This window comes from Hypanus sabinus, chromosome 24, assembly GCF_030144855.1.
Source record: "Hypanus sabinus isolate sHypSab1 chromosome 24, sHypSab1.hap1, whole genome shotgun sequence".
Classification (NCBI taxonomy): Eukaryota; Metazoa; Chordata; class Chondrichthyes; order Myliobatiformes; family Dasyatidae; genus Hypanus; species Hypanus sabinus.
Window position 1 is genome coordinate 23,459,025 of NC_082729.1, and position 23,469 is coordinate 23,482,493.

The 23,469-nt window shown below is 52.6% G+C and overlaps 2 protein-coding genes across 3 annotated transcripts in view; one reads left to right on the forward strand and one right to left on the reverse strand.

Annotated features, from left to right (window-relative positions):
* LOC132380563 (5'-nucleotidase domain-containing protein 2-like) overlaps window positions 1-5,335 on the reverse strand; it is a 36,027-nt gene extending 30,692 nt beyond the window's left edge. The window contains exon 1 of the mRNA XM_059949464.1: window positions 5,073-5,335. Within this exon, the coding sequence (XP_059805447.1) occupies window positions 5,073-5,265 (193 nt within the window). The 5' untranslated portion in view covers window positions 5,266-5,335. The remainder of the gene's footprint in view (window positions 1-5,072) is intronic.
* Window positions 5,336-5,891: 556 nt separating this feature from the next.
* On the forward strand, window positions 5,892-22,183 carry LOC132380564 (proteolipid protein 2-like). 2 transcript variants are annotated; one of them, XM_059949466.1, is made up of 5 exons: window positions 5,892-6,487; window positions 12,421-12,576; window positions 19,114-19,197; window positions 20,392-20,476; window positions 20,785-22,183. In XM_059949466.1, exons 1-5 carry the CDS (start codon window positions 6,473-6,475, stop codon window positions 20,808-20,810), a joined length of 366 nt encoding a protein of 121 aa, XP_059805449.1. In that variant the 5' UTR covers window positions 5,892-6,472; the 3' UTR covers window positions 20,811-22,183. The 2 variants fall into 2 exon arrangements, with proteins under 2 accessions (XP_059805449.1, XP_059805448.1); XM_059949465.1 differs by lacking the exon at window positions 5,892-6,487 and adding an exon at window positions 11,153-11,828.
* Window positions 22,184-23,469: the final 1,286 nt, after the last annotated feature.

A 23,469-nucleotide genomic window follows, 5' to 3' on the forward strand; every position in this document is an offset into this window, starting at 1 on the left:
CAATTAATACCTTATCCATTCTGCCTGCACGTGGTCAATCCCCCTTAAGTCCCTGCGTGTTCAAAGTTAATTTATTATCAGAGTATGTATACTTTACACAACCTTGAGATTCACCTCCTTACCGGCAGCCACGAAACAACGAACCCTAAATAAAAAGACCGTCAAAATCGAGGGGAGACAAAATCATGCAGACGATGAAAGCAAACAGCAGTCAGAGCTGAAGCTCACAATGCCAGGCATCTCTGCAGCCGATCCAGAGGTTCACAGAGTCAAGCAAACCCCGCGGAGCAGTGAGCCGAACTGGCCTGTCCCTCGCCTCCGACCCCCGACACCCCCACCATTTCAATCTGGCCCGGCGCCTAACTCGTCCAAACCTCGGGCCACTCCTCCTTCCAACTCGGTTCGCCTCTTGAATCAATCAGACCTCAGATCTGTCCTCACTTGACCTCGGCTACACCTCATCAAATTACCCGACTTTTTTTTCTCTGTGTCTAACAGGTTCTTAAATACCTCTGTCACCAGCTCAATTCAACAGAGCCGATGTCTGAAAATACAGAACCTCAGGCTCCCGGGTGTGAACGTCAATGACACTGCGGCCAAGAATCCTCCCCACAGAATGGGTGGGTATTCGCCGGGTCCAAAGACATACTGGGTAGATTGCAAATTGTCCCGGGATTAGGTAGGGATTAATCGGGAGCACTGCATACATAGAGCCCTCAGAATTATTAAGGATCCCACTCATCCATCCAGCAACCTCTTTGACTTTCTACCATCAGACAGGAGACTCCAATGCATAATAGCAGTAACGGTCAGGGTGGGAAACAGGTTCTTCCCTCAGGCCAGTAAGCTTCTGAACTCCCTGCTGCATCGATTCCAAGTGACACCAGATAACTTGTCTTGGACCCTACAATATTTAATTTGTGCACTTTACTGTGTTTATCTCTGCATAATTCATCTGTAGATTTTATCCTTACTTTTCTAAGTTACTGCGTGTTATGTGTGTTTTACACCCTGGTCTGGAGAAACGTTGTCTCGTTTAACGGTGTACCTGTATATAGCTAAATGACAATAAACCTGACTTGACGATCTATTTTCCTGTGAGCAGACTCAGCAAATCTATAGAATAGTAACTGTAACAGGATCAGTGAAAGATCAACCAGGGTGCAGAAGACAACAAACTGTGCAAATGCAGATATTTAAGAAATAACAATAAATAATGAGAACATGAGATAAAGAGCCCTTAAAGTTGGATGGTGGCGTAGCGGCATCAGCGATGGATTTCGGGGCGAGAGGTCCCGAGTTCGAGTCCGGCCGGCTCCCTTGCACGCTCTCCAGCCGTGCCTGGGTTGAGTGTCGAGCCAGCAACTCGACCAGGAGTTAACGGCGCGCACGCACAAACTTGGATCATTGGTTGCAGGAACATCTCAACAGACGAGTGAAGTTACCCCCTTCTGTTTGAGAGCCTGATGGTTGAGGGGGATTAACTGTGGCGTGTGAACCTGGTGGTGTGGGCCCTGGGGCTCCTGTACCTTCTACCTGACGGCAGCAGCGAGAAGAGAGCACGGCCTGGGTGGTGGGGGTTCTGCGTCCTCATGTGCTCAGTGGTCAACGTGTACCGTATCGCTGAAAAATAAAATGCTAACCCCTAATCCTTCTGCCCACAAGTGGTCCATCTCCCTCCATTTTCTGTGCATTCAAGTGTCTGACAGTGGAAGTTCAAGTACTTCCACACAACGTGCTCCTCTCGACTGAGGCAAAGACAGTTGAGCACTTCAAACTCCCAGGAGGGAGCATCATCGTCAGCCTGTCCTGTTGCAACCACGTCCTAGAAAGTTCAGCGACGTCTGCAGAAGGCTAAAGAAATCCAGCACGTCCCCGTCAACCCTGACTTTTACAGCCGCACCGCAGGAAGCACCCTCTCCGGAGGCATCAGGGCAACTGGTCTGCCCGCAGCCGCAAGAAACCGCGGAGAGTTGTGGACGCGGCTCAGCGCCCCCACCCCCGCCCTCCATGGACACTTCTCACTGCCTCGGGAAAGCAGCCAGCATCATCAAAGACCCCAGCCGCCTCTACATCGGGCAGAAGACACAAAAGCCCGTCCCACCAGGCTCAGGGACAGCTTCTAGCCTGCTGCTATCAGAGTCCTGAATGGACCTCTTGTCCGCCAAGACGGACTCTTCAACCTCACAATCTACCTCGTTACGATCTTGCGCCTTACCGTTCAGCTGTGCTGCACTTTTTCGGCAGCCGTTCGGCATTCTGCCATTGATTTCCCTTGTTCTACCTCAGTGCACTGTATAATGACCGGATCTGAAAGGACAGTGTTCAAGACAAGATCTTCACTGTATCTCGGTACATGTGACAACAATAAAGCAATTCAATCTGCCTCTACCACCACCCCAGGCACCTACACTGTGTTAAAAAAAAACTTGCCCCTCACATCTCCTTTGAACCTACCCCCTCTCAGTAGCATCAGACATTTCAACCCTAAGGGAGAAAGCTACCAGGTGCCTATTCTCTCTATGCCACTCATAACTTTACAAACTCTCTCGGGTCTCCCCTCAGCCTCCACCACTCCAGAGAAAACAACCCACATTTGTCCAACTTTTTCTTCATCACTCACACTCTCCAATCCAGGCAGCCTCCACCGATTCTCTATCCTGCTCGTTGGCTCTCCACAGAATTCCAACAGATCCGTCGGACAGGATTTTAACTTGCAAAAACCAGGCTTTGGCAATTTTTATTTTGCCACGTGCCTCCAAATACCACAAAACCTCATCCTTAAACAATCGACTCCAACGTGTTCCCAACCACTGTCATCATAGCTTCCTTTCTCCCTCCTTGGAGTGACACTCGGAATTTCCCAACCCTCCGGAACCACGCCGGAATTCATTGATCCTTGATTCTAATGCCTCCACAATTTCTTTCAGTTCCCCAAGCGCCATCTCCCCAGTCACAGCAACTTCATTCACTTCTGCCTCTTGATCTTCCAGCCTACTGCTAGTGTAGACTGATGCAAAATAGCTGTTCAGTTATCCTGCCATTTCCTTGTCCCCATTACTCGCGAGAACGAGCCTTACACCTCCTTCGGTAGAGACATCACCATCCCACCGCTGAAAAGCAGCCAGCATAATCCCGCCAAGCCTCCACTTGCTCTCTCCGCCCCTCCAGTCAGACAGAAGGTACAAAAGCCTGAAAGCACATCCCACCAGGCTCAAGGACAGCTTCTATCCCGCTGTTATCAGACTCTTGAACGGATCTCAAAACCTCACTATCTACCTTGTTACGATCTTGCATTTTATCGTTTATCTGCGGTGCACTCTCTCTGCAGCTGTTACACTTTATTCTGCATTCTGTTACTGGTTTACCCTGTTCTACAGAACTGTGAAACATCTTAGGCACCCTGGATATTTTTTATACGGTTTTCGGGTGGCGTGGCCTCTGATCGAGGCTGTCTGGATTACCTGGAGAGAGAGAAGCAAGCGAGACAGCCGAGGTCTGCAGAGGAACTATCATAAGTTCTCCAAGATGCTTGGAACAACCTACCAGCCAATTTCTTTTTGGAAAAAACTGCAGGACAGTGTACCTAAGAGGATCGATGCAGTTGTAAAGGCAAAGGGAGGTCACACCAAGTATTGATTTACGATTTTTTCTGTTTACTGTTCTTTATCGTAAACTTTGCAGTTCATTATTTTTGAAGGCATCTCATTTTACAGAGTTTTTTTTTAACGTGACTAAGACTTTTGCATAGTGTTGTACCTCAACGACTTAACATCCCGATAATGCAGATTCAATCCTGGGGAGAATCAACTTCAAGAAGGCTCGTCCACTCCGGCTTGTGGGTACAAGGAAGGCCTCATGCTTAATGCCCGGTCTTGGAGACTAACAGCTGGACTTGGGGTGGGTTTACTTTGGCAGGGTGGAGATGGGGCGAGTGTGTTCCTCAGCTGGGAGCAGTGATGAGAGGCGTGCTGCACAGGCCGAGGGCTGAGAGCGGGGCTCTCATCTGTGAGGAGATAAGGGACGAGCTGCCGTGATGAGTCAGCGGCCGGATAGACACACCGGAACACCGCACGATGCTCCAGGAACATGTATGGCTTCCGATAGGCACCTCCAGCCCATTAAAAGTTCAAAGTAAACTTATTATCCCACTACAATAAGTCACCATATACTACCCTGTTCACAGTAGAACAAAGAAATACAATAGAATCAATTAAAAACCACACACGTAGACCAACAAGCACAGTGTGAGAGAGTAAACTGTGAAAATGCAAAGTAAAACTGAGAACAGGAGAGAGTGTCTGTAGGTTCAGTGCTGAGGTGGGTGAAGTTACCCACGCTGGTTCAGGAACACGTTGGTTGAAGGGTAACTGTTCCTGAACCTGGGCTCCTGTCCCTCCGTCCTGACGGCAGCAGCGAGAAGCGAGCATGGCCTGGGTGGAGAGGGTCTTTGATGACGGACACCGCTTTGGTGTGGCAGCGCTCCCTGTAGATATGCCCAATGGCGGGGTGCGTTAAACAACCCTGAGCTAGGACACAGCGAGCCAACGCGGTGTTACAGGACGAGGGGTATACAGCAGAGGAGGGTGGGGGAGAGGGGTTGGAGGACCCGAGGGGGAAGAGGAGATGGAGGGAAGGGGGCAGGGAGTTAAAGGGGGGAGAAAGGGGTAGAGGGGATGAGGGAGTGGGAGAGGACAGGGTGGTAGAAATTGGGGGATAGAGGATATGGGGAGTGGGGGGGGGACATAGGGCTAGGATTGGGGGCCGAGGTGGGGGTGGGGGCAGGGTGGAGGGGAGGAGGTAGTTGGGTAGAGAGGTAGAGGGGAGGGGCAGGTGGGTAGAGGGGTGGAGTGGAGGGGGCAGGCGGGTAGAGAGGGTGGAGGGGAGGGGCAGGTATGTAGAGTGGGGAGGGGTGTAGAGGGGGTGAGAGCGTGAAAGGCTAAGGGGAGTGAGGGAGGGGCAGGGTGGCAAAAGGGGAGGAGGGCATACAGGATGGGGCAAGAGTGGGTAGGGATATGATCTACCGTCTCTGACCCTTCCAAATCCCCTTTCGGCTTAACCTTCCCTCCTACCTCGCACCAGCCGCTTCATGTCACTGTACCGAGCCCACAGATGACTCTTGCTGCCCGCGGGTGCGGGCGCCGCCGCGGTCCTTCGCGACGGGCTCTGAGATGGGGCGTGCAGCTGATGCTCCCAGGCGCAGGGGACGCCCGGCTGCACCCGCACGGCCGTCAGCCACCGGCCCCGGGACAACCCGCCACCCATCTTCCCGGGGCAGCCACGCCACCACGGCTCGTCTGCTCGCCGCCCAACACAACACTGGGCCTCTGTCCCTATGTCTGACCAATTACCGCCGGCCCTCCCAAGACCGCCAGCAGTGCTATCCAATCATATTTCCGAACTCGCACAATCAGCCTGCCCCCTCCGTTTGATGGGCAGGCACTCGCAGCCAATTGGAGCGTGCACGCCTCCCCTTCTCCTGCGATCAACAACTTCAATGCTGGGCGTTAACTTGCCCTCTTATGGATGCGGTGAATGGCTGCCAATCAGCCAATCGAACACCGCTCAACCACTTGACTGGCGGCGGCATCGTCCTCTCCCGCACTCCGGCACGCCTCTCGGACTCTGATTGACAGGGGCCGCAGCAATAAGCGTCCTGCTGCTTTGGAGTCCCCCGAGCCACGCGTACGCTGCGGAAATCAAACCTCCCTCCGTCTTGCGATGGGCAGCAGCCCGCACCAATCGAAGGCGGCTGAGGGTGAAACATTGCGTTGTGATTGGGCAGTCGGTGCAGGGTTGGCCCCGCCCTATATGAAGCCACGTGTCAGCCCTGGCAATGCATTGAATGTAATATTAATGAAATCGGTTTATTATTGTCCCATGTACCGAGAGACTTTTTAAAAAAGAACTTCTGTGTGCACGCTATCCAGTAGGTCATGAGGTTGCAGAAAGGAAAACAGTACGCAGAACTTCAGAAAGAGTAAGACGGGGAAGAGATCCTTCCTCCGAGACGGATCAGAAGCGGAGAGAGTGAGGTTCCTGGATCACTGAGGATCTAGCCCGGACCTAACATATGGATGTAGCTTTAAAGAGGGCAAGGGCGGCTGCTAACTTCATTCGGAATTTGCGGAGATTTGGTGTGTCACTGGACATTTTCTACAGGTGTACCGTGGCGTGCTTTCTGACTGGTCGTTTCACCGTCTGGTATGGGGGGTAGGGGTTCTTACTCCACAGTAAGCTGCAGAGTTGCAAACTCAGTCAGCTCCCTCACGGGCACTGGCCTCCGTAGAGTGAGGACACCTTCAAGGAGCGATGCCTCAGAAAGGCAGCGTCCACCATTAACGACCCCCATCACCCAGCATACAGTATGCCCTCTTCCCATTGCTACCGTCAGGAAGGAGGTACGGGAGCCTGAAGACACACACTCAACGATTCAGGAATAGCTTCTTCCCCTCTGCCATCCGATTTCTAAATGGACACTGAACGCGTGAGCAACACATCACTACCTTTTTATTTCTATTCTTGTACTATTTATCGAATTTAACTATTTATATTACATTACAACATTGTTTTGCTGCCGCAAAGAGAACACATATGCCGATGAAATTAAACCTGATTCTGAGTAAAGCGACACCCACTATAAGCTGGAGGAACTCAGCAGGTCAGTCGGCATCCGCGGAGGGGACGTTTCAAGCCGAGAGGAGTGAGGTTGCAGGGAAAGTTCGGCGTAGGCAGAAGCATTACAAGTGTATTGGGAGTTGGGGCTTTCAGCTGTCAGTGTAAGGAGTGATGACATCTGTCCCTGAGCCTGGCGGGACGGGCCTTCAGGCTTTTGTATCTTCGGCCCGACGGGAGGGGGAAAGAAGAGAGAATGTCCGGGGTGGGTGGGGGCTTTGGTTATGCTTTACAGAGGCAGCGAGACGCGTCGGCAGAGTCCGTGGAGGGGATTATAAACACATGGAAAATAGGTGCAGGGTAGGCCATTCGGCCCTTCGAGCCTGCACCGCCATTCAGGCTGATCATCCAACTCAAAATCGTGCAGATACTGGAAATCCAGAGCAACACACACACAGCTGCCTGTAAGTAGGTGGTATGTTCTCGCCTGGGTTTCCTCCCACGGCCTAAAGATTGGTAAAGTGTCCCGTGGTGAGGCTGGGATTAAGTTGGGGGATGGCCGAGGGTCTGTTCCGCGCCGTATCTCAAAAAACTGAAGAGCGGGAGGAGGCAGCTCCCGTGGAAACGAATAAACCGAGACTCTTCCTCAGGACGGAAAGGAAGGGGGGAGACGCCAGGATAAAGAGGCGGGGCTGAGGGGAGATGGGCGAGAGTTCGCCGCGGCTTCTCGAGTCGGGGAACTCGGAATGAAAGGCCGGGACATCGTGATGGGCGGGCTGCACTTGGGTTGGTCTCCCCTCTCACTGTGGAAAGGTGATGCCTCTGTCCCTCGTGAAGGGGAGAGGGGGGGGGGCCTGCTGCAAGTCGAAGTGCCGGGTGAACAATCAGTGTTTGGATGGTAGATCCTGGTCTCTGTTTGGAAGCTTTGCTTGGTGGGTGGTGGGCCCTGATGCCTCCTGCTGAAATAAAAGAGGGGGAGTCAGGGAGGGGTGATTCTTTGCTGCTGTTTGTGTGTGGGGGGAAGGGAACTTTGGGGGTTTAACATTTTACTGTCATTCATTCTTTGGGGTTCTCTTCTGTTTTCACGGATGTCTGCGAAGAGGAAGAATTTCGGGTGGTAAACTGCAAACTTTTGCTGAGATTAAATCGAACCATCGGTAGGTGAAGCCAGGTGGGTGGGGAAGGTAAAGGGGCTGGAGAGGAAGGAAGCGGACAGGAGACGAGAGTGGACCCGAGGGGGAAGGGACCAGGAGGAGACATAAGGTGGCAGAGTGAAGAAGAGGGGAAAGGGAGGGAAATTTTCTGCAGATGTTGGAAATCAAAAGCAGCACGCATGCATAAAATGCGGAGGAACTCAGCAAGTCAGGCAGAAGTGAACAAATAGAGGACCGGAAATATTGGCACCTCCATATCAAATGGTGCTGCAATTAGTCAGGGTGCTGTCTGCCGTGCATCTGTGGAGATCTGCAGGAGTTTTTTGCTGATTATTCAAACTCCTGACGAAAGAGAGCCTTCGGGAATGATTGCAACAGCATGAACCCCACCCCGCTGTCACAGACAGACCGCGTGCTCTGCCCCATCCTCCTAAAGTCAATCAATAGCTCCTTTGAAGTTAGAATCATAGATTACAGCACCCAAAAAGGCCCTTCAGCCCATCTAATCCATGCCGACCCGATCTTCTGCCTCATCCTTTGGCGCTGAGTGCAAGGCTGTACAATGTTTTCCCCATGGCAATGCAAACTCAATGCATGGAAGAGGCCTTTCCACCCAGGGCAACCACGCTAACCCAGTGGGCACTGATCCAAAGTTCAAAGTAAATTTTATTGTCATAGTACGTGCATGTCACCACTCACCACTATGTGATTCATTTCTCCGCGGGGATACACAACAAATCTATAGCATAGGAACTGCAGCAGAGTCATTGAAAGATCAGCCAGAGTACAGAAGACAACAAACTGCACAAATGTAAATATAAATAAAGGGTAATAGATAAATAGAGCGTGAGATAGAGAGTCCTCAAAGTGAGATCAGTTTGAAGGAACATCTCGATGGGTGGGCGAGTAAGTGTAGTTAACCCCTTGTATTCAAGAGGCTGATGGCTGAGGGGTAGTAACTGTTCTTGAAACTGGTGCGAGTCCTTGTACTTTCTACCTGGTGGCAGCAGCGAGATGGTGGGGATTTCTGGTGAGGGACGCAGAGTTTCACGTAGACGTGCTCGCTGGTTGGGAGGGCTTCACTGGGCTGAGTACGCTACCTTTTTCCTTTTTCAGGATCCTCCATTCAAAGGCATTGGTGTTTCTGTACCAGGCCATGACACAGCCACTCATCCATATTAATCCCCTTGACCTGTACCCCCCGCCCCAGCCGTCACCACTCTCTCTGGCACAGCATTCCAAACACACACACACACACACACACACACACACTTACACAGACAGCCACACACACACACACTCACGCATACACACAGACACTCACACACACACACACTCACACACAGAGACAGCCACACACACACACTCACGCACACACACTCACACACAGAGACACACACACTCATGCACACACACAGACAGACACACACACACACACTCACACACAGAGACAGACACACACACACACACTCACGCACACACACTCACACACAGAGAGACACACACACAGACACACACACACACTCACACACAGAGACAGACAGACACACACACACTCACGCACACAGAGACAGACACACTCACACTCACTCACTCACACACACACAGCCAGACACACACACACACACACACACAGACATGCACACATACACAGACACACAGAGACAGACACACACACACTCACGCACACAGAGACAGACACACACTCATGCACACAAAGACACACACAGACAGACAGACACATACACACACACTCACGCACACACAGACACACACACACACACACAGACACACACACATACAGACACACAGAGACAGACACACACACACTCACTCACGCACACACAGACAGACACACAGACAGACGCAGAGACAGACAGACACACACACACAGACACATACACACACACGCACACACACACAGACAGACACGCACACATACAGACACACAGAGACAGACACACACACTCACGCACACACAGACACGCACGCACACACAGACACACAGAGACAGACACGCACACACAGACACACAGAGACACACACACACTCACGCACACAGACACACACACACACAGACAGACGCAGAGACAGACAGACGCACACACACAGACACGCACAGACACATACTCACGCAGACACAGACAGACACACACACACAGACATACACACACACACACAGACACACACACTCACACACACAGACACACACACACACAGACACATACACACACACACTCACACACACAGACACACACACACACAGACACACACATACAGACACATACACACACACACACTCACACACACACACACAGACACACACACTCACACAGACACACACACACACAGACATACACACACACAGACACATACACACACACACTCACACACACAGACACACACACACACAGACACACACACACACACAGACACACACACAGACACACACACACACACACAGACAGACACACACACACAGACAGACACACACACAGACACAGACAGACACACACACAGACACACACACACACACAGACAGACACACACACACACAGACACAGACAGACACACACACACACAGACACACACACACACACAGACAGACACACACACAGACAGACACACACACACACAGACACACACACAGACACACAGACAGACATACACACAGACAGACATACACACACACAGACACATACACACAGACTCACACACACACCTTGAGGGATCAGCGACAGACTTCCTGGGTGTCAACTCCTCGGGATCTATCCTGGGCCCGACCTATTGATGCAGGAGGCTGCTGGATTTCACTGGGAGTTTGGGGAGGCTCGGTAACCCAGCAAACACTCTCACAGATTTCCACAGCACAGCGTTCTGACCGGCTGGGGGCGGGGGCACAGCGCAGGATCACAAGGGGCCGCAGAGACTTGTAAACACAGTCAGCTCCTTCACCCCCCTGCACCCTCGAGGACACCTTGACTGTGGGGGTGGGAATGAGGGGGGAAGGGGAGGAGATTGAATGGTGAGATGTTTGAGTGGGGAAGGTGAGGTGAGGGAGACGGACAGGGGAAAGGGTGACGGGAGGGGTGGAGGGAAAGGGGAGATGGGCAAAGGAGGGTGGGAATGGGAAGGGAGATGGGGAAATTGAGGGGGATGAGGAGGAGGCAGGAGAGGGGAGTAAGGGATAAGAGGGGTGCAGGGGGTAATGAGGAAGAAGAGTGGAGAGTGAAAGAGGGGATTTTATAGGACTGAGAGCCCTGGAGGAGGGAGAGTGTTTCCCAGCACAGATACTCCCCGACGAACATAGGACGGGAGATCTTCCTTGGCAGCCATTCATGAACTCCCTTAGCGACCCCCCCCCCCCCCCCCCCAAACACAGCACGGAGATCCCTTGCTGTGCTCTTCCCACAATGTAGCGCAGAGATCCTTCAGGGCCCTCCCCCCGCAGCACAGAAATCTTTAAGGGTCTCTTCCTCCTCCCTACCCTCCCATAGCGCAGATACAGTTCCTCCCCCAAGCCATCAGACTCCTCAATATTCAGACCTTACTGCCCTCTACTATGCCTATTGTCCTGCACTTTATGCAGTCCTGGGTAGGTCTGTAGTCTAGTGTAGTTTCTTTCCATGTTGTTTTTCGTAGTTCAGTCTAGCTTTTGTGTTGTTTCATGGTCCTGAAAAACATTGTCTCATTTTTACTGTGTACTGTGTTATGGTTGAAATGACAATAAGAAGTGACTTGACTTCAGATATGCATCGAGGCCCCTCCCTCCTTCCCCTCCTGCAGCAGAGAGATCCCTTGGGGCCTCTCACTCCTCCTCCACCTCCCACAACGAGGTGGGGCCATGCACGACCTCAGCGAGCACAGCTCTGCTTCCTATTCTGCCCCGGAAGCGGGGCTGAGGTCGGCGTGGAGCAGAGAGTGAGGGTCTGCACCCTCTCGGCCCCCGGCATCATGCCCGCACCACTCGACAACGGGACGCGGGCCTCCTCCCTGACCTGGGCACAGCTGGGAGCATTCTCCGCCAGCGGCCAGGGCAAAATCCTCCTGCTGGAGATGGTAGGAGCAGCAGATGCACCTTCTCAGGGGAGCGGGGGTAAAAGAGAGGGAGAGGAGGAGAGAGAGGGTAAGGCAGAGAGAGAGAGAGGAGGAGAGCGAGAGAATGAGTGGGAAGACGAGGGTAAAGGGTGGGAGACAGAGGGGGAGTGTGAGGGGGTAGGGGTAGGGCACGGGGAGGGGAGAGGGAGGGGGGAGGGACCTCCTCTCTCCTGGGGACTGTTTTCCCAGGAATAACGGAGGCTGAGAGTGACCACAAAGGCAGAAAGGTGGATGGTCATGGTCTTTTTCCCCGGGAGGAGGGGAGTCCACAACTAGAAGGCACAGGTTAAAGATGAAAGGGGACCTGTGAGGAATCTTTTTCACTCAGAGGGTGGTCCGTCTGTGGGACGAGCTGCCAGAGGAAGTGGTTGAGGTGGGTACGTGAACAACATTTAAAGGAGACCTGGACAGGTACATAAATAGGAAAGGTTTGGTGGGGTATGAGACTCCTGGTTGGCATGGAACAGATGGGCTGAAGGGCCTGTTCGTGCGCTGTGTTACCCTTCCCCTCTGCATCCCGAGGCAATCTGTTCCTCTCTCCGCCCACCGGTAGGTCTTTAGCCTGGGCCTTGCAATCTTCTTTCTGGCCTCGCCGCAAGGCGCCTACGTGGTCTGTGCCGTCATCGAGCTGGTGTTTGCCGGAACCTTCTACTGGGTTTACCTCAACCGCTACGACCAGACCATCATCTCCTTCAACTGGGCTTGGACGGTAAGTGAGACCAACTCCACGTTCAGGGTTGTTTCGGGCAAACATTCACCCACTTCATTATTGCTAATAGCTCATCAGCCAATCACGTGGCAGCAACTCAATGTGTAAGAGCATGCCGACGTGGTCAAAAGGTTCAGACCAAACATCAGAAGGGGAAGGAATGTGATCGAAGTGACCTTGACTGTAGAATGATTGCCGGTGCCAGATGGGGTGGTTTGAGTATCTCAGAAACTGCTGATCCCCTGGGATTTTCACACACAGCAGTCTCTGGAGTTTACAGGAAATGGTGCGAAAAACAAAAAACAATCCAATTGGCCATTCTGTGAGTGAAAACGCCTCGTTAATGAGAGAGGTCAGAGGAGAACGGCCAATCTGGTTCAAGCTGACAGGAGCTCAACCAACCACGCGTTCCAGCAGCGCTGTGCAGAAGAGAGCATCTCTGGACGCACAACCGTTGAACCGTGGACGGGCCACAGCAGCAGAAATCCACGCCTGAACCCAATAAAGTGGCCATTGAGTCTCCACTGCACTGCACAGGCCTCTCTGCCCACCCCATCTTGCAGAGGTGAGAAGTCAAGAGGTCAAGTCACCCCCTTTGGAGCAGAGCTGAGGAGGCATTTCTTTAGCCAGAGGGCAGTGAATCTGTGGAATTCATTGCCACAGTCCGCTGTGGAGGCCAGGTCATTGGTGCCAAAGGTTACAGGGAGAAGGCAGGAAAATGGGGTTGAGAGGGGTAGTAAATTAGCTATGATGGAATAGCAGAGCAGACCCGATGGGCCACTGGACTAATTTTGCTTCTGTTTCCTGTGATCTTGCTCCAAGATCAATCTAACCCTTCCCATCCATGTGCCTACCTAAGAGTCTCTTCGATAGGCTGTCCTGGGCCCGGCGAAAACACCACGGCACAGCCTCTACTTCCTCAGGAGTCGGTACAAGATCTGAAACTTTGTCAGGCGTCTGTGGATGTGTGGTGGGGGGGGGGGTATATTGACTGGCTGCAGCACAGTCTGGTATGGAGGCGCCAATGCCTTTGAACGGAAAGCCCTCCCGATGGCAAGTGGATTGGGCCCAGAACATCATGGGTAAAGCCCTCCCAACCAGTGAGCACATCGACATGAGACGTAGGAAAGCAGCCCCCATCAGAGACCTCACCACCCAGGCCATGCTCTGCACACACTGCAAGCCTCAGGACCCACACCACCAGGTTCAAGAACAGTTACTACCCCTCACCCATCAGGCTCCTGAACAAAAGAGGATAATTACACTCATCTATTGAGATGTTCCCACAACCAATGACCTCACTTTAAGGGCTCTTTATCTCATGTTCTCATTATTTACTGCTATTTATTTATATTTGCATTTGCACAGTTTGTTGTCTTCTGCCCTCTGGTTGATCTTTCACTGATCCTGTTATAGTTACTGTTCTGTAGATCTGCTGAGTCTGCTCACAGGAAAATGAATTGTCAAGTCAGGTTTATAGTCATTTAACTACATACACGTACACCGTCAAACGAGACACCGTTTCTCCAGACCAGGGTGTAAAACACAGTACCTCACAAAACACACAGTAATTTAGGAAAATAAAGTTAAATCTACAGATGAATTACGCATAAATAAACAAAGTAGACTGCATAAAAATTGTAGAACAGCACAAATTACCCGGTGACACTTTGAATGTGGCAGGGAGTTCAGCAGCCTAATGGGCTGAGGGAAGAAAATGTTTGCAATTCTGTCCTGACGAAGGGTCTCGGCCCGAAACGTAGACAGTGTTTCTCCCTACAGATGTTGCCTGCCCTGCTGTGTTCCACCATCATTTTGTGTGTGTTGTTTGAATTTCCAGCATCTGCAGATTTCCTCGAGTCTGTCCTGATAGTCTTGTCGTTATGCATCAGAGTCACCTGCCTGGCGGTAGGAAGTCCAAGAGGATGCTGGATGGGTGGGTGGGATCCTTAATAACACTAAGGGCTCTGCGTATGCAGCGATACTGATAAATGTCCCTGACGGACGGTGGGGAGACGCCTGTGATCCTCTCAGCCGTTCTCACAATCCTTTGTCGGGACTTCCAGTCCGATGCTTGACTGCTCCCATACCAGACAGAGATGCAACTTGTCAGGGGCAGGGTTGTATATGGTGGCGTATACGTACTTTGGTGATGAAGTTTACTTTGCACTTTGAAATGGATGAGTCAAAAATCAGGATTGGAACTGGGTTTCCTGTCGCTGACGCGTGTCCTGGCGTTTGTTGTCTCGTGGCATCGGGACAGTGCAGGCAGAGCAAGTTACTGTAAGTTATAATTAAGTAAATTGGGCAAAAACGGAAAGGCGAGATCTAGTCCACGGACTGTTCAGAAATCAGATGGCAGAGGGGAAGAACCTGTTCTTGAATGGTTGAGTGTGTGTCTTCAGGCTCCTGTACCTCCTCCCTGATGGCAGAAATGAGAAATGGGCATGTCCTGGGTGATAAGGATCCGTAATGATGGACATCGTTCCCTGAAGGTGTCCTGGTTACCACGGAGGACAGAGCCCACGATGGAGATGACTAATTTTACAACTCTCTGCAGCTTATTTTAATCTCCCCCACCCCCCCCCCCTGTACCAGATGGCGATGCAGCCAGTTTGAAGCTCTCCGCAGTACATCTGTGGAAATTTGAGACTGTTTTAGGTGAAATACCAAATCTAAAACTCCTGATGAAGTATAACCGTAGCTGTGCCTGCATCGATGCAACACCTCTCAATGATGGGGGACCCTGACGTGCCAAATCTCCTTAGACTCCTAACTTGAAGTACTGCCTCACGCTTGGAGGGGAACTGGGGCCAGCACGGTCCAGTTGGGCCGAAGGGCCTGTTTCTGAGCTGGGGGAGTGTGATGTATCCTGGGCCCAGCACAGTGTGTCAGTGCCTTGACATCCTCCGAAGTTTAAGGAGATTCAGCAAGTCATACGGAACAGGCCATTCGGCCCACAATGTTGTGCCAAACCATCTGAAAAGTTTAAAAAAACAAAAGCTAATCCCTCCAATCTACACCACGTCCATAATCCTCCAACTTCCTCACAGCCAGGAGCTCATTCGAATGTCGCTAGTTTGAGCCTCAGCTGAGACGGCGTGTTGTGTCCCTGAGCAAGGCACTTAACTACACATTGCTCTGCGACGACACCGGTGCCAAGCCGCTTGGGTCCTAGTGCCCTTCCCTTGGACAACATCGGTGGCGTGGAGAGGGGAGACTTGCAGCACTGACAACCGCTGGTCTCCCATACAACCCTGCCCAGGCCTCAGTCAACATCAAAATCGATGGAAGAAGAATTCCAGGCATCCATCGTTCTCTGAGTAAAACAAAACTTACCCCTCACATCCCCTTTGAACCTACCCCCTCTCGCCTTCAATTCATGCCCTCTGGTATTAGGCACTTCAAGGAAACGGATACCCTCTGTCCATTCTGCTCTGTGCCTCTCATAAACCTCTCAGCCCGAACTGCTCAGGAGAAAACACCCCAAGTTTGTCCAGCCTCTCGTGATAGCACACACCCTCTAAACCTGGCAGCACCCTGGTAAAGCTCTTCTGCAGCCTCAAGTCATCCCTCGAGAGGGACGGCCATGACCAGGGTTCGACCTCTTGACCTTTGAGCTCGATGCCTCCTTGGCTAATAAGAGCAAGCATCCCGTAAGACTGACGAGTTTCTTTCGATGTACGGTGGAGGGCGTTCTGACTGCTTGCCTCACGGTCTGGGTTTGGAGGCTCCAGTGCACAGGACCACAGTAAGCTCCAGACAGGGTATCCAACTCTCCCAAGGGCACAACCCTCCCACCATCGAGGACCTCTTCAACAGGTGCTGCCTCAAGAAGGTGACATCCACCACGAAAGATCTCCATACCGTACACACTCCCTCTTCCCTTTACTCCCTGGAGGGAGGAGGTACAGGAGCCTGAAGGCACCCACTCAGTGATTTAAGAACAACTTCTTCCCCTCCACCACCAGATTTCTGAACAATCCATGAATACTACCTTGCTACTTTCCTTTTGCAGCATTAACTTACAGTAAATTTTTTAAGTATTGCACTCTACGGCTGCCGCAGGACAAGTTTCACAACGTAAGGCAGTTCAAATGGTTCGGCATGGACTGGATGGGCCGAAGGGCTCATTTCTGTGCTTTCGCCTTCCATGACTCTATGTCAGTGAAAATAACCCTGATTCCGAAAGTGTGGTCTGACCAGAGTTTTACAGAGCTGAGTCAGAATCAGAATTACGTTTAATATCACTGGCACATGTCCTGAAATTTGCCACACCACAAAATGCATCGTAATTTAAACGTAATTATAGTAAGTAGGTAGTTTTTGTTAAAATAAGTAGTGCAAAGAGAGAGAAAAAGTGGTGAGGTTGTGTTCATAAACAAGAGAAAGTCTGCAGATGCTGGAAATCGGAGCACCACACGCACACAAAATGCTGGAGGAACTCTGCAGGCCGGGCAGGGTCCATGGAAAAGTGTACAGTCGATGCTTTTGGTGAGACTGGCGAAAAAACGCTGAGGGGTAGATTTGAAAGGTGGGGGGCGGGGAGGAGAGTGAGAAACGCCAGGCGGTAGGAGGGATGAAACTTGGAGGGGGAGGGATGAAGCGAAGAGCTGGGAATTTGATTGGTGAAAGAGACAGAGGCCATGGAAGAAAGAAGTGGGGGGGAGGAGCACCATGGGGAGATAACGTGTGAGAGGGACAAGGGGATGGGAAATAGTGAAGGGGGGCGGGTAGTGGTGGGAGACATTACGGAAGTTAGAGAAATCGGTGTTGTTCCTCCAACAGGAGTGTGGCCTCATCCCGACAGCGCAGGAGACCATGGATGGACATATCGGATCGGGAATGGGAAGTAGAATTTAAATGGGTGGGACTGGGAGATTCCGCTTGTTCTGGTGGGCGAGTGTAGGTGCTCAGCAAAGCAGTCTCCCCGTTTACGTCGGGTCACACCGGAGGCCACACCGGGAGCACCGAACATAGCAAATGACCCCAACAGACTCACAGATGAAGTCCGGTGAAGGTTCTCCTGCTTGAGGCCCTGAATGGTAGTGAGGGGGGAGGTGAAGGGGCAGGTGAAGCACTTGTTCCACTTGCAAGTGCCAGGAGGGAGATCGGTGGGGAGGGATGAGTGGACAAGGGAGTCGTGTAGGAAGCGATCCCTGCGGAGAAAGCAGAAAGTGAGGTGGGGTGCAAAGATGTTTTTGGTGGCGGGATGCAGCTAGAGTTGGCAGAATTGTGTGCAGGACGCGGAGGCTGGTGGGGTGGTAGGTGAAGACGAGGGACCCTATCCTGGTAGCGTGGTGGTAGAATGGGGTGAGTATGGACGTGTGTAATAAAAGAAGTGCAGTTGAGGGCAGCGTTGATGGAGGATGTCAAATGCAGGAGATGCGGTTGAGGACAGCGTTGATGGTGGAGGATGTGAAATGGAGGAGGTGCAGTTGAGGGCAGCGTTGATGGTGGAGGATGTGAAATGGAGGAGATGCAGTTGAGGGCAGCGTTGATGGTGGAGGATGTGAAATGGAGGAGGTGCAGTTGAGGGCAGCGTTGATGGTGGAGGATGTGAAATGGAGGAGATGCAGTTGAGGGCAGCGTTGATGGTGGAGGATGTGAAATGGAGGAGGTGCAGTTGAGGGCAGCGTTGATGGTGGAGGATGTGAAATGGAGGAGATGCAGTTGAGGGCAGTGTTGATGGTGGAGGAACCCTCAACTGTATTATCTTTTTCCATAGATGCTTCCTCCAGCATTTTGTGAGTGAGGTTCATGGGTTCAGTGTCCATTCAGGAATCGGATGGCAGAGGGGAAGAAGCTGTTTCTGAATCGTTGAGTGTGTGCCTTCAGGCTTCTGTACCTCCTACCTGATGTTAGCAATGAGAAGAGGGCACGTCCTGGGTGTTTGGGGGGGGGGTGCTTAATGATGGATGCCGTCTATTTGAGCCATCGCTCCTTTAAGGTGCCCTGAACGCTGGGGAGGCCTGTGCCCACGATGGAGCTGACTTCACATTTTTCAGCAGCTTTTCCCTGGACATGCGCAGTGCCCTCCCCCAGACCAGACGGTGATACAACCGGTACATCTGTAGAAATGAGCGAGTGGCCTTGCTGACATACCAGATCTCCTGTAATGGAATAGGCCTCTCTGTAATGGCATCGATACAATGGGCCCAGGAGAGATCCTCTGAGATGCTGGCACTCAGAAACTTGAAATTGGTCACCCATCCCGCTTCTGATCCCCTCGATGAGGACTGGTCTTCCTCTTCCTGAAGTCCACAATTGGTTCTTTGGTCCGACTGACGTTGAGTGCCAGGTTGTTGCTGCAGCCCCACTCACCCAGCCAGCCTTGTGGCTCCAGAACCCAATCCCTCGACTAACGAGGGCCAATGCTTCCTCAACTACCCCCTCAACTTGCGCTTCAAATTTGAGGAATCTATGGACGCGAACCTCAAGTCCCCCCGTTCCGCCGCGCCATGCCCAGACCCTCGTAGATGGTACGCGGTTTGGGTCACCCGTTAACGAGACCCCCCCACCTTTCCTGTCCCACAGGACGTGTTCCGGTGTACGGGCGCCGCCATTATCTATCTGGTCATTTCCATCTCGTATGGAATGTCTGGGAACGCAGCCGGACTGGTGAGTGCCCATGGAGTCACTGGGTGGGCTGTCCCCAAGCGAACGTGTTGTCAGCGAGGTGGAGGTGGGGAGGGGTGAGTGTGCGGAGGGATGTCCTGGATTGGGGGGGGGGGGTGAGTGCGGACAGAGAGGGAGAAGATTGGGAGGGGGGTGGAGAAAGAGAGAGAGGGGGAGCAATGGGATGGGGCAGTCGCTAGGTCAGCTGGTCTATCCACCTCCCAGCCCGCGACCAGAGGCAATGGAGATGAAAACACTGATGCAGTCCTCTAAACACGCTGGAGGAACTCAGCGAGCCAGGCAGCATCCGTGGAAAAGAGTACAGTCGACGTTTCCAGCCGAGACCCTTCAGGACTGGAGAAAAAGTGATGAGGAGTAGATTTAAAGGGTGGGGGGAGTGGGAGAGACACGAGGTGGGAGGTGAAACCAGGAGGGGAGGAGTGAAGTAAAGAGCTGGTAAGTTGATTGGTGAGAGAGATACAGAGCTGGAGAAAGGGGGAGTCTGATAGGAGAGGACAGAAGGGCATGAAACAAAGGGAAGGGGGGAGCACCAGGGGGGAGGTGATGGGCAGGCAAGGAGAGGAGGTGAGCGAGGGAAATGGGAATGGGGAATGTGGGGGCACTACCAGAAGTTAGAGAAGTCAATGTTCTATTCCAGACGGAATAGAAGGTGGTTTTCCTCCAACCTGAGTGCGGCCTTATTGCCACAGTAGAGGCGGCCGTGGACTGACATCAGGATGGGAAGTGGAATTAAAATGGGTGGCCACTGGGGGATCCTGCTTTCTCTGGTGGACAGGGCTTAGGTGCTTGGAGAACTAGTCTCCCAGTCTACACCACCGATGTTATAGGACGCCACACTGGGACCGGGCACTGCAGACGACCCCAACAGACTGACAGCTTTTCTTCTTGTTTGCGATGTAATCCTCCCGCTCTCCTCCCCACCTGGCGACCTCTTCTTATTGCTCGATTTCCCTCCCTCTCTCACTTACCCCCCTCCTTTTTGTGTCTATTCCCATTTTCACATCTCTTCACTCTCCCCCTCCTGTCCTCTTTCTCTCTCCCCTTCCTCCCCTGCCTGCATACTCTCTTCGCCACCTCCTCTCTCCCTCTGATCCCCGTTTCACACTCTCTGCACCCCTCTTCTCTTCCCTTCCCTCTTTTGCAAACCCCCACCCCCATCCCTCCCTCCTTTTGCAGATCCTCAGCCTCGTTGCGATGTTCATCTTCACCCACAATCTCTACCTCCTCAGGCCAGTGTTTTGCCCGGAGAGTCCGGAAGCCGGTGAGAATTGTCCCTAACCTCAAACACCACGCTGGGGAGGGGCGGAGAGGAGGGAGCCTCGCGCTATGGCTTGACAACGAGGAGGGAGCTTGGTGCTGGGAGGGGGTGGAGAGAGGGAGCCTCGTGCTGCGGGAGGGGAGGATGAAGAGGCAGCGTCGTGGTGGGTGATCGATGAGGAGGGAGCTCTGTGCCGGGGGAGGGAGCACCACACTGTGGGGTGGATGAGGAGGGGGGAGCGCTGCGCTATGGGAGGGGGCTCCACACTATAGTTGAACTAATTCACCTCCTCTGCCCCCTGCAAACTGCAGCAAAGCCCCCTGTCGACAACCCTTGAGAGAAAGAGAAAGAAGACTGGCCCTTCTGCCCATCCTACTGGACCCGACCTCATGCACACCCCTTCCTCCCACTCCAAATGGGATACGCCCTGTACCCGCCCCTCATACTCCTCTCCAAAATGGTGGTGAATCTCGTCGGAAGGACACCAAGGCCAGAGGAACCCTTCGACAAGCCTCTTCTGCTGCCCCCCCCCCACCCGGAGAGGCATCAGGCGGGTCTGTGGTGCTCGATGGGGTATGGAGCTCGATGGGATGCGGGATATGGAGAAAGGAACCATGCACGGTATTCCATGCGGGATATGGAATCTGGAACCATGCATGGTATTCCATGCAGGATATGGAGACCGGAACGATGCACGGTATTCCATGTGGGATATGGAGTCCGGAACCATGCACGGTATTCCATGAGGGATATGGAGTCCGGAACCATGCACGGTATTCCATGAGGGATATGGAGTCCGGAACCATGCACGGTATTCCATGAGGGATATGGAAACCGGAACGATGCACGGCATTCCATGCGGGATATGGAGAAAGGAACCATGCACGGTATTCCATGCGGGATATGGAGACCGGAACGATGCTCGGCATTCCATGCGGGATATGGAGAAAGGAACCATGCACGGTATTCCATGCGGGATATGGAGAAAGGAACCATGCACGGTATTCCATGCGGGATATGGAATCTGGAACCATGCATGGTATTCCATGCAGGATATGGAGACCGGAACGATGCACGGTATTCCATGCGGGATATGGAGAAAGGAACCATGCACGGTATTCCATGCAGGATATGGAGACCGGAACGATACCTAAGATTCGCAGAACTAAGCCTGATAATGCTGGTGGATGAGAAGGGAACAAAGTTTGATATTCCTGATGGGACACAGACTGGAACTGTGTGAGGTATTCCCTGCCAGCTATGGAGTCTAAAACTGCACAGGATATTCCCAATGGGATATGGAGACTGGGAACGCGCAGATAATCCCGGGTTGACACGGAGACTGGAACTGAGGATGATGTGAAGAGTGGAACTGTGACGCTATTCCCAGCAGGATACAGGGACTGGGACTGTACGTGACACGCCTGGTGCGATACGGAGGCTCGAGTGGAGTATTAGGAGGAGAAGGGAACTGTGCACACGCTGATCCCAGTAGGGTAGAGACTGGCACTGTGCACAGTGCAGAGACTCCTGGTGCAATCCTGCTTCCGGTGAAGTGCAAGCCCATGGTCCCTTGCCGAGTTGGAAAACCAACTGGAGTGGGAATAACCGTCTGCGGGAACTATTAACTCCTCCCAAGGTCACCAGACGTGACCCGGGCAGGAGAAAAGCCGATTTAATTTGTTATTGTAATAAACCTTATCTGGGAAAAGCAAACTGGCTGCTAACTCCATGTTGTATTCTGACAACTACTCTTCCGTAAATTTAATCTGGTGCTTCTTGGAATCTGTGAAAATCCTCTGAAATATTAATTGAACATTCCCGGGACTTGTCCCCTTTGTTTCCTTATCCCAGCACGTGTACAGATCTCACCCTGAGAGAGAGGGACTGAGAGACACCGGTCAGTGTACAGATCTCCCCTGAGAGAGAGGGACTGAGAGACACCGGTCAGTGTACAGATCTCCCCCCTGAGAGAGAGGGACTGAGAGACACCGGTCAGTGTACAGATCTCCCCCCTGAGAGAGAGGGACTGAGAGACACGGGTCAGTGTACAGATCTCCCCCTGAGAGAGAGGGACTGAGAGACACCGGTCAGTGTACAGATCTCCCCTGAGAGAGAGGGACTGAGAGACACCGGTCAGTGTACAGATCTCCCTCTGAGAGAGAGGGACTGAGAGACACCGGTCAGTGTACAGATCTCCCCCTGAGAGAGAGGGACTGAGAGACACCGGTCAGTGTACAGATCTCCCTCTGAGAGAGAGGGACTGAGAGACACCGGTCAGTGTACAGATCTCCCTCTGAGAGAGAGGGACTGAGAGACACCGGTCAGTGTACAGATCTCCCCTGAGAGAGAGGGACTGAGAGACACCGGTCAGTGTACAGATCTCCCTCTGAGAGAGAGGGACTGAGAGACACCGGTCAGTGTACAGATCTCCCTCAGAGAGAGAGGGAATGAGAGACACCGGGCAGTGTACAGATCTCCCCCTGAGAGAGAGGGACTGAGAGACACCGGTCAGTGAACAGAACTCCCTCAGAGAGAGAGGGACTGAGAGACACCGGTCAGTGTACAGATCTCCCCCTGAGAGAGAGAGGGACTGAGAGACACCGGTCAGTGTACAGATCCCCCCCAAGAGAGAGAGGGACTGAGAGACACCGGTCAGTGTACTGATCTCCCCCTGAGAGAGAGGGAGTAAGAGACACCGGTCAGTGTATAGAACTCCCCCTGAGAGAGAGGGACTAAGAGACACCGGTCAGTGTACAGATCTCCCCCTGAGAGAGAGGGACTGAGAGACACCGGTCAGTGTACAGATCCCCCCCAGAAAGAGAGGGACTGACAGACACCGGTCAGTGTACAGATCTGCCCCTGAGAGAGAGGGACTGAGAGACACCGGTCAGTGTACTGATCTCCCCCAGAGAGAGAGGTACTGAGAGTCACCGGTCAGTGTACTGATCTCCCCCAGAGAGAGAGGGAGACTGAGAGACACTGGTCAGTGTACA